Source organism: Arvicola amphibius, chromosome 14 (assembly GCF_903992535.2).
Source record: "Arvicola amphibius chromosome 14, mArvAmp1.2, whole genome shotgun sequence".
NCBI lineage: Eukaryota > Metazoa > Chordata > Mammalia > Rodentia > Cricetidae > Arvicola > Arvicola amphibius.
This window is the reverse complement of record NC_052060.1, coordinates 13,870,480-13,881,673: the sequence shown is the minus strand read 5'-3', so window position 1 is coordinate 13,881,673 and position 11,194 is coordinate 13,870,480. Positions and strand designations below refer to the sequence as shown.

At 48.5% G+C, this 11,194-nt stretch overlaps 1 protein-coding gene across 1 annotated transcript; it reads right to left on the bottom strand.

Annotated features, from left to right (window-relative positions):
- Window positions 1-1,437: 1,437 nt before the first annotated feature.
- Ngf (nerve growth factor) lies at window positions 1,438-9,119 on the bottom strand. Its single transcript, XM_038311689.1, has 3 exons — window positions 9,113-9,119; window positions 7,697-7,820; window positions 1,438-2,216 (listed from the first exon to the last, which is right to left on the bottom strand). Exon 3 carries the CDS (start codon window positions 2,202-2,204, stop codon window positions 1,479-1,481), a length of 726 nt encoding a protein of 241 aa, XP_038167617.1. The 5' UTR covers window positions 2,205-2,216; window positions 7,697-7,820; window positions 9,113-9,119; the 3' UTR covers window positions 1,438-1,478.
- Between the last annotated feature and the right edge of the window lie 2,075 nt (window positions 9,120-11,194).

Here is an 11,194-nt window from a genome sequence, read left to right as displayed (position 1 = left end):
GCTCGCACCTTTAATCCCAGCACTAGGGAGGTAGAGACAGGAAGGGATAAGGCTGGGTGGAGAGAGGAACATTAGGTGGGAGGAGGCAAGAGCTCAAGGCATTCAGTCTGAGGACTTATAGAGACAAGGGTACCCCATTCGGTCTGAGGACTTCGGGGAGGTAAGAACTAGTGTCAGGCTGCTCTGCTTCTCTGATATTTCAGCTTTCACCCCCTTAATATCTGACTCCGGGTTTTTATTATTAAGAACAATTAGAATTTGTGCTACACTTAACTGTCTTGAAGGCAAGGACTTTGGTAAAGAATAGACAGCACACACACAAACACACACACACACACACACACACACACACTCCAAATTCGTTGTATCTTTTTCTGTCTTTCTGTTTCCTTTCCTGTTGGGAGGCGCAGAAAGCAGCTGTGCCCGCCTGATTTGATCTTTCTCACCTCCATCTTCCTGGGCTTCTCTGCGTTAGTCTTCTCTGTTTGTCTTTCTCGGTTCTACCCCAACTCTCGTCTCTACGGGTCTGTGGTCCCAGCTAGCTCTGGTCACCCATGGAAAACATCTCAGTAAGAATAAAAGGTTTTCCAAAGTTTGTTTCTCACTGGTCACTGGCTTTCTAGTTGGAAGCAGATGCCGGGGTGCTAGGGCCACCAACAGTTGCCGCTAGAGCTGTTTGTGGGTGGTGAGAAGTTTGGAAGTCCTACTGTTTTCCTGGGGTAGGGATGCCTTTCTGGAGAAAGCCACAGGGGAATTGCGGAAAAGCAGCCATCATGCCAAGGTAATCTCAACATGAAATCAGATCCGCCATGACAAGCCTCAGGAGATGGTTTCATTACAGCTCCTTCAGACTGGCCCCCTGACAGTAAGCAGCCAGAAGGCCTTCCGTGCCGCCTCCACTTTTCCACACAGAGCCTTCCCAGTATCCTCCAAAGACCAGCCCGGGTCTCTCAGAGGTGGGAGGCCGCCTCTGCACACAGCAACCTGCTTTCTTGCTAGTCTCAACTGCCCTCCCTCCTCCAGTGAAGCAATCAAGGCTCATGGATCCATGTCGTGCAGCAGATAATCCAAGGATTTGGTAGATTTGGCTCTGGAATGTAGACCAGAGCCTGCAAGCTGACTTCCCTTGCTAATCATGCTATGTGTAGGGTAGCAGGGTAGCGTCTGAAACCAGTTAGCCTGCCCTAGGGCTGTGCTGGCTGAGAATGAGGGTTACAAAAAGGTTTTGGAGCCAGGAGAGGCTGGGGGACAGTTCATCCTGCTCTCTCCCCGAACTGGTAGGTGTTCTTACCGGGGAAAAGGACTCAAGCGCGGGTACACAGGATGCTTTGAAAATTTAATAAATAATGACTTTTTAAAATTGTATAAACGATAAATTACCATGCAGTCCTTATAATTTAAAATAATTTACAGGCTGAGGTAGGGAGGGGCCGAGGAGGGTGTGGAGGGGGCAGGTGGGGAAGGGGGCTGCAGGCAGGTCAGCCTCTTCTTGCAGCCTTCCTGCTGAGCACACACACACAGGCTGTGTCTATTCGGATGAACCTCCAGGCGGCCTGCTTGTCGTCTGTGGTCAACGCCTTGACAAAGGTGTGGGTTGTTGTGCAGTATGAGTTCCAGTGCTTGGAGTCAATGCCCCGGCATCCACTCTCCACGGGATTGGGGGCTCGGCACTTGGTCTCGAAAAAGTACTGTTTGAATACACTGTTGTTGATGTTCACCTCGCCCAGCACTGTCACCTCCTTGCCTTTGATGTCCGTGGCTGTGGTCTTATCCCCAACCCACACACTGACACTGTCACACACTGAGAACTCCCCCATATGGAAGACGGGGTGGGTGGACGAGCGCTTACTCCTGTGAGTCCTGTTGAAGGAGATTGTACCATGGGCCTGGAAGTCCAGATCCAGAGAGTCTGAAGAGGTGGGTGGAGGCTGGGTGCTAAACAGCACACGGGGTGAACGGAGTCTCCGTTTCTTAAACAGTCTGGGGTCCACAGTGATGTTGCGGGTCTGTCCTGTCACACGGGCAGCTATTGGGGCAGCAGGGGCGCTGCGGGCTCTGCGGAGGGCTGTGTCAAGGGAATGCTGAAGTTTAGTCCAGTGGGCTTGGGGGACGGAGTCTCCTTCTGGGACATCGCTATCTGTGTAGGGTTCTGCCTGTACGCCGATCAAAAACGCTGTGATCAGAGTGTAGAACAACATGGACATTACGCTATGCACCTGGAAGGACAAAGACAGACAGGTTACTCAGGGGAGTGGCGCTGAGCATCGTCAGGACAGTGTCGTGCTCCCTCCCAGGGACCCTCTCAGGAGGACGCTAGGAGGTTCCACTGGTGGGCTATGGATGAGGAGATCCTGGACTCACAACTCAAAGTATGGTACTTGGGAGAGTGAGAAGGAGTGCCGGCAGCAATCACCCTGGCACAGGCTGGCGTTAACCAGAGCAGCCTGTGTGGTACTTCTGTTCGCGGAAGCAACCGGGCCCTTTAAATCCTGCCTAGGAACTTTGGGTCTCACAGAGTCCTGTGGGCTGTCTGACTGCCGGCTGGGAGGGTGGTGGTGCCTGTACCCTGAATGTGATTCCCTTGGGAAAGTTCTGGGAGCACTGCAGGGAACATGTCCCCAAGCCCTGGAACGGAGCTTTTCCCTCCACCCAGCAGCTCTGAGCCTGGAGACTAGTGCTTACATGACGCACCGCCTTGAAGACTCGGGGGCATTCTGGTTATGGCTTGCCATCTTTCTTTCACATATTAGGAAGCCTTCCACAAGGAATCGACTAACATGTTTACAAAGTTTCGCCAGAAACTAGACCAGAAGGAGAATCCAAAAGATCCCTTACCTGTCTGCATTTCTTCCACCCTCCCTCCTTCAGCTCTTTCATTTTTTAAACAAGACCATTCTTTTTATTGCTTGCTTATAGGTGAGTAGAGACCAAATGCTAGGCTCTAACCAGGATCACCCTGAGTAGCGCTAGAGTCAACTTTGCTCTGGGGACCACTGTCCTTTCCACAGTGAGCACCAATTCACATCTGTAGAGGTGGATCAAAGGTTACCTCCTACGTGAAGGGTCTGTGAGCTGGTGGTCAGCTCACTGGACTCTCCTCTACAGTGTTTTCCAAGCCCCGGATTCTGTCCTTTCTCTCGTTTTCCTGCCCTGATAGATCATTTTGCCTCCTCTCCTCTGTTTTCAGCCCAGTTTGTTTCTTTCCTACTCCTGGAAGCTTTTTCTGATAACTCTAGCATAACTCTGTCTGTCTTTCTGTCTGTCTGTGTCTCTCTATGTGGGTGTGTGAGTATATGTTTGTGTCTGCATGCGTATGTGTGTGTGTGTGCTTGTGTGTTCTTCCTGATAAATCTACATAATGAAAAAAAGAGCCTTAACACTTTATCTGAGAAAACTTTGGATATCCAGCCCAAATACTTGTTAGCAGAAGAAAAATCCCATTTAATCTACTTCACCTTGACTTTCTTTATGGACAACAAACACTATTTTCCAGCGTGACTGGATTAAGTGTGTGTTGATTCTGAACGATTTTGTCTCTCTTAAGACAAGGACTTGGTCTTCTTTAGTTCTACTTCTGGGGATTTTCATAGCTTATTGTCCTTCCTCTCTCAGACGTCTTTAAAGCGTGCATTGGGGCTTGTTCGCTCCCTGGCTGTGCGGTCTTAGAGGGCAGAGCCATTTCTCACCCACTTGGGTGGCAGTTCCTCCATCACTTTGTGAACATCTTTCTTGTCTTTGACAGCGGACTGCATTACCTTCACCTGGGGACACGGTATTCATTTCCATGTCTGTCTGTCTCCCTGGTGGGGTTTTAGAAGTCATGTGACTTCCATTTTGATCATTGCATGGCCACGTACAATGTCTGAAAAGCTGCAGTTTCTCAGGAAATACAAGGGGAGTAGGGAAACTATTGAATGGAGGTGTCGGAGAAGCCCACTCTTGTTCACTTTCCATATAGACACGGGTCCTTTCAACCACGCCCAAGGCTACACACTGCCTTCCAATCAGCATTCAGCCAGTGAATCCCATACAACACTGTGCTTCATGGTGGGATCCAAGAAGGAAACCGTCGCATTCTTTTCTCTTGGGTTCCTGTGAAGGACGTTTTTTGTCTCTTCACTTCTCTCGCCGTCCGTGCAGAGGATGAGGCGCTCTACACCTGAGGTTTTGATTCCCCTCCCGGACCTGATGGCGAAAGGTCTGGCTGATAACTGTCTTGCCAGCCCTCACAGGAGCGAGTATTCTTTTGGCAGCTAATCCAGCCTTTTATGTTTGCTCCTTTTCTTGTTCCGGTTCTTTCTTCTCGGTACACATTATCTTTCATCAGGTGAATTAAGGCAGAAGACACGGAACTGAAATCCATACTTTTATGCCCAAATTGGTAACACCTGTTAGAACTGGATCGGAAACTGAAGAAAAGTTGACTGGAGTTTAGGGTTTCAATAGAAATAAAGCCTGCCTTGCTTCATGGTCTCCACGGTCTCCTTCCGCAGGGTCTTCTGGGGGCGCTCATCCTCTCCTGAGGGACTGTTGATGCGCGTAGCTACATTCCTAGCACAGTTGCTTCCTGGAACACTCTCTGGACCCCCAACTTCCCAGCAGCACCTCTCCATGGATATTGACAGTCTCATGCAAGACGTCACCTAGTGGACTCTTCCTGCTCAATCCCACCGTCATTCCATCTTTGTCTTCTGTATCAGCGAAAGCTGTCCAATCTTGGACCACTCGATGCCTTCCAAATTAGTTCCACAGTCACTATCCCTATTGCTCTTGTGTTCTCATTCTCCTTAATTGCATCTTCACTTTTAGCTTTCCTATTATGAGGACCATTATACCTGTGCCAACCCTCCCCCCCCCCGACTTCCCCATTCAACTTCTTAAGGCATTGCTCTGACCTTGTGACCTTGATCAAGGAGCCAGTGGTGAGTTTATGAATGATTGCTCAGCCTGGCAACAGTCTCTCCTCCTTCAATGACCTCATATTTCTTCATTCCAGGCACAAGAGCTCCTGGCCTAGCTCTTTCCCTGTGCTTAGCCACCATTGCTCTTGCTTTGGGCTCTTCCCTCCTCCTGCACCCCGGTCCCTTTATGCTCTCTGTATCTCCTGTTCAAATCTATCCTGCTGCCTCCCAATATCCAACTTCAATGGCATTGCTCCAACAGCACCTGACTCTTGGCAGCAAAACCCTCTCTGGTCTACCTGTCTTATGGCAGGTGTGTTATTCTTAGCCTCTCTGACAGAGGAAGAGCTCTCATAGACAGAAACCTGCCTGCTTGTTGCTGTTGTCTGTGGCACCTTTACCTCCATGAACCATTGTGTGTGGAGGTGCCTCTTTCCTTCCGAGTTCCTTGACTTCTCCACCTGAGTGTTGATGTTTAAGGTGTCTATAAACTCTGACTTTTATAGTTGAAGGAACTATCAAGTTTTCTACTGTGCATAGCACATGCCCATTCTACACAACAACTCCGTAAGGTTTTAAAAGTCTATATGATATCTGTGCATTTGCCATTGGGTCACCACATGGTACCCACTGTCCTTCAATGACAATAGGGATTTGCATCATGGACAGACAGTTTATTAAGAGTTAAAAATGTCTCAAACAGATCTTTTCATTTTTTTGTTAAAATGTAATTTGGGGAACACCATATTGATCTACTCATAATGGTGTGTTCCTATAATCTTTAAAAATTATTAGAAAAGTCTTAGAGTCATCAGAGAATACAAGAGAGAAATAATCCACACTGTTTCCCATTCTAGCAACACAATGCATGGTGTAGGAAACACAGTGAGCTGGGGGGAGTTGGTTTATTTACATTCAGCCTTTAAAACCTGTGTCCTGAGCAGTGATAGCCTTCCATGTAGCTTCATGGTACATGTCTGATTTAGCTGGGGAGAGCAGCTAGGGTTCACGTGAGAGAACACGTTCTATTTTGGGTGCTAATATTCTTCATTTTGCTATGCTCCCATAGACAATGAAGGGTAAGGGGCTAGGAAAGAGGAGACTGTCCTTGGGATGGCTTTGACACAGCCTCGAACAGGACCCTCTCCTTGGCTAGCACGATGTTCGGTGATTACCAGCATCCACCCCTGTAGTAGGAGATGTTTCTATACCAGACGAGTAATCTTTACACAGGTCTGGCCATATCTGACTAGATGATGAAGCTACCAGAGTTGGACAGTTGATCCTAACCAGTCCTTGCCTCCAGTTGCCGGGAGACCTGACAGGCAGGCTTGCCAGAGGTGTGTGATAGAGAGGTGTCCAGAGCTACTCACAGCTCCTGGGCTAGAGACCAGATGTGTGAACCTGGATCACCAGTTTTGGCCAGAGAGGAAATTCTTGTGACCTTGGAAATCCATCCTCTTTCATCTCGCTGGCTACAGTCTGACGGGGGGGGGGGGGGGTGGGTGGGTCAAGGGATCGCTCCTTGCTTTATCCTTGGCCTCCACTCTAAATGTAGGTTGGCTGCTGCCTTCCATCTTAAGACTTAGGAACTCTCGGCTGTTGGAGCCTGCGTGGAGCATAAAAGGACGTCTGTGGCTCCTGAACTCCCTAGGGAGGGTTCCCCAAGGTGCCCTGGGATGAACACAGGTGAGCGGTGACAGGACAGAGTCCAGCACCTCTGCTGGCCTGACCCACATAGCATTTCTGAGGAGGAGGCCCAGCATGGAAGTGACATCAGAGACTGAGTCCAGGCTCTCAAACTTCCAGGCATCAGCCTGGAGGCATCAGTACCCGGAGGTCTGTTAATCTAGGTGGCTTCATCTACCTGTAGAATTGTTGATTCTCTAGGCTCAGGGGTGGGAGAGGGACATGTCAGACAAGTGACAGACGACACTGATATTGCTGATCTAGAGGATGCATTCTGAGTTCCTAGGCTAGCCTTGGGGAGGCTGAGTGATCTGGGGTAATGTGGCTAGTGTGTGCCAGGATCACCCTATTGCTCGGCCTCTGCATCTTTTTGAGGATGGAGACTTGAGGCAGCCTAAACTCAGTGATTGATAGTGCATCCTGAGATGTACATATTCTCTCCAACATCCAAATGAAATTCTCAGATTCTGCGTTCTGCCTCCAAGGGACCACAAATCTGGACACCAGGGAAGACACTGATGGTGGATTGCTTTTGTGCCCGGCGTCTCAGGTTTCTGAGTGTCACGCAGACATCTATGATCCTGATTCAAGTATGTCTTTATCATAAAGTACATAAGATGGCCATAATGGTTACATGTGGCCAGAGAGTTCCAGAAGGTCCTAGACCCTTGGTTAGCTGGCATTCTTCAGGACAGGCGTGTGAGCCATGAGTATGGAAAGAGAATGTGCTGGTCTGAGTTCCAGGGACATCTTACGTCTCACCAGTCATCACAACCACCTGGGAGTTGGGCTGTGTTCATCCCATTATGGTCAAGGGAACAGAAGACATGGGGATTACATCACTTGGTCCTGGATACCTGGTAAAGTAGAACTTAGAGCCAGGCCCGCCAGTATCCAGATAACAGACCTCTTCCCTTAGAAGCCACAGAGCAAAAAGACTTCTTTAAACAAGCCCCATTTGCAGCAGCATCACTAAGAGTCCTGGCCCTTACTGCCCAATCAGGTCTGACTCTCCTTCCACAACTTGCAGAGTCTTTCCAGCCATGTTTCCCTGGGAACTGCAGAGCTAGAAGCCCCAGGAAGGCAGCTCTCCCACGGGCACTTACCTCCGAGTGGCCAGGATAGAAAGCTGCGTCCTTGGCAAAGCCTTTATTGGGCCCAGACACTGAGGTGAGCTTGGGTCCAGCATGCCATCCAGCCCCCTGGACTGCACGACCACAGGCCAGAACTCTGTGGGGGAGAGCTGACGTTAGACAAGGGTTACCATATTCCCTAGCACATTGGTAGACACCAGACTCCTAGACAGAGGGGAAGGAAAGTCCCAATAGGCCTTGAACCCTATTTCCACAATTACAGCACTTTAACAACATTGGAGCTCAGGGAGGAGCAAGGGTTCAGTTGCCAAGGTTTCCAGGGCCCTGGGCTCACATAGCTCTGGTCTTGTATGGCCCTGCAATGACCCTTGCCTTTACTAGTCTCAAACTGAACACAGTCCACAGTGGGACTGCACCTAGTGTAGTGGCTTCCCGGTCTATACTGGAGCTCTGCTTTAGGGACGCCTAAACTAAAATGAAAGATGTTTTGCACACTGCCCAAGCCCAGATGTAGTAAATCCAGCTCCGTCCAACCTTGGTGATGCAATATTAGAAACGCAGAAGTCCCGACAATTCAAACCAGCCAATTCAGGAACGAAAATACAAGATAAGCAATGGGAATGGGACAAACTGGCTGCTTGACACACCACTTGGATCTCCCACTGAGACACATCAGCGGTCTTGGGGCACTGTGCTAAAAGTCAAATTTCAGAAATCGAAGCTACGGCAATAGCACATTGAGAGAAAATATTATGCTTTGACTTGTAGCTTCTAGAGCCGCTGTTTTCCTCTCACTTCTGTCTACCTGATATATTGCAGCTGTTTCATTCATTCATTCATTCATTCATTCATTCATTCATTTCCTGAGCATCTACTATGTGCCAAACACTATTCTTTTTTGCTGGAGACACAGCAGTAACTCAAACAAGCAGGTTCCTGACCTCTCTTGTGGACTTTATAATCTGGTATAAATAGATAGCATCAGACTCTGTTCATCTCGTGCAGAAAGCAAGCATGGTGTGATGGCGGAGAGAGGAGTACGAGAAGCCATGCAGGCAGCGTGCTCGCGAAGAGTTCCTTGAGGAAGCCACCCTCAAACTCATGGCAAGGAATGGAGGACAGCATTCCAGGTGGAAGTGACAGCAGATGCCAAAGCCGTGGGGGTTAGTCAAACATCTGAGCCTGAAGGAACAGACCTGGGAGGCGAGCTGGGGAGCTCCAACAATCTGAGCCATTAGGGATGAAGCCGGGAGCTACAGTCGCATCCCTGGGCCAACAGGAAGGGAATGGGGGCTTTAAGCAGGACGGTGCCATGGCAAATTTGAGGGCTGAACAGATAAATGACTAAGTCTACAAAGACAGTTTGTAAAGAAAGCTCAGGAATTGCACGCTCACCCTGTTGTCTGTGCTTTTTCAAGTCCCACAGACCTTTCTTCTGCCGTGCCTTGCTCCACCGTGACTCCCACCGCACCTCTCTCTTTTTACAGTGGCGACAGATGTCATGGAAGCCTCCCCAAAGCCATGCACCTGATAGGGAAGAGGGGGTTGGAGAGCAGCTGAGGTGGGAGGAGCCCTGGAGTGGCTTCTATGTTGCTGGGAAACATCTTTAGGGGAAGTTTCCATTCCTCTTGATTCCCCACTCTGCTCAACACACCCCTTCTGCGTTTCAGAAACTAACAGAGAAACCTCTGATACACAACTGAGAATTCAGGCATGGAGAAAACCTGACTCTAACGCTCTTCAAACGTGAGATTCTGGGACAAGTGACATCTCGATGCACTCCAGGGTTGAGCTTAGCCTGGGGGTAGGGAGACTGACATGCCCTCTGGGGTTAGGAGGTACATCTTAGGGGCCTCATCACCCAAGTGGGGGAGCTCATCTATTCCACAAGCCCTTTTGCTGGGGACTTGGCTCAACTGTACAGGTTGCAAGGTTGGAAGCCACAGACACGTGTCCTGATCCAATTCCCGCCAATTCATCACTCTGAGTGTCTGTGTTTCTCACCTAAAGGAAGAGTTCCTATAACAGATGATAACTCAGATCTCTCCGACCTCAGTCCTCTGAAATTCTAAGACAACATGAGTAAACAATGCTTTCTTCTACCCTTACACTGAAGTTCACTAATGTCATCAATTGAACACTGACATTTCAGGCCCTCTGGCAGACGCTGTACTAGGTGTTAGACCATGGAGAAATAAGAGACAGTATTTCCTATAGCAAATCAGCTAGAGGGGAGGAAGGGTTAGCACAAGCTAAGTATTTAAATCAGTGTGACATTCAGGGTGTATATTACTCACGATGGGGAAGCACAGTGGATCTAGGAACCTACTTTATCCATTCAGACTAGCCAGGGTCACACACTTATACAGGAATAGGACTGTTAAGAAAGAATAGAGCGTCTGAATAGGATGCAGAAGAATGGAGAGAAAAGCCACACACAGCCTTTGAGCTCAAGAGCTTGCTGGAGGTCTAGCAAGGGTTAGAGTGTTGGGGAGAGTGACAAGAGTGTGTGCCATGCCTGGATGTCATCCCATTGCTGTCCCTGCCCACTTCCTTCCCACAACACACAACAAACTTTTACTTTGAAGCCACGGAACAACCAGGGAAGAAAAAGTAACTGCCTGCAATTATTCTAGATATTTGTCTATGGGATGTCTTCTAATCTAAGTGCTTGGAATTAAATTTAAACGACTGCCCATCTAAATTACATATTCCACATCTTCTCACCCTTGCCATCATGCAGAATGGAGTGCACACAACCACAGTAAGTTTCCCAGCCATATATCCACAGTCACTTGCCCAGGTAACCTTGGTGCACACCAGTCTCCTGCCCATTCCACACTGGTGCCTAACAGCTGGGTTTGAGGCTCCTTCCAGCATCTTCTATGCCCTTAGTTTTTTTCTCATACAGTGCTGGTACAGCATAGCAGTTTGCTGCTGGAAAGAGAACTTCCTGCCAACAACACGGACTGATTTTTTTTCATAGGTGTTATTGCTATAGTCTCATTCTAGGGAAGGCCGGAGCTCTAAAATTAAATCCCACTTAAATATTGCCAATTTCTAATGTGAATACACCAGGGGCAAGCAAAGTAAGTGGAGGTTTATTTTTAAATCCCCAACTGTTCTAATAATTACTTAAGAAGACATCAGCTGGCTCTCACACTTTTGGGAAACATATGGAAATAGATGGCAGTTCATTTCCACACTACCTTATGCTCCTTCTGATAGAACACAAGGAAAAACTGCTGAAATCAGAGATGCTTCTGCTAGACCCTGGTCTGGTCTGATACATTAAAGCTTGATACCCCAGTCTCTTAAAACTTGTTAAGAATGCAAAGTACTGGGCAGATGTCCTGAGTGCCAGTTTGTGGATTAATAGCCTTGTGTATTATATTATTATTTATCACCGAAGTTTAAAAATAATTAGGTTCCACACCAGCCTTTCTCCATCTCTACTTGACTGGATGAAATCACCTGGGCGATTGGCATGTTCTTATAGGCGCATCTATG

Coding starts and splice junctions, on each gene's coding strand:
- Ngf (XM_038311689.1), bottom strand. CDS start 2,204: ATGTCCATGTTGTTCTACACTCTGATCACAGCGTTTTTGATCGGCGTA.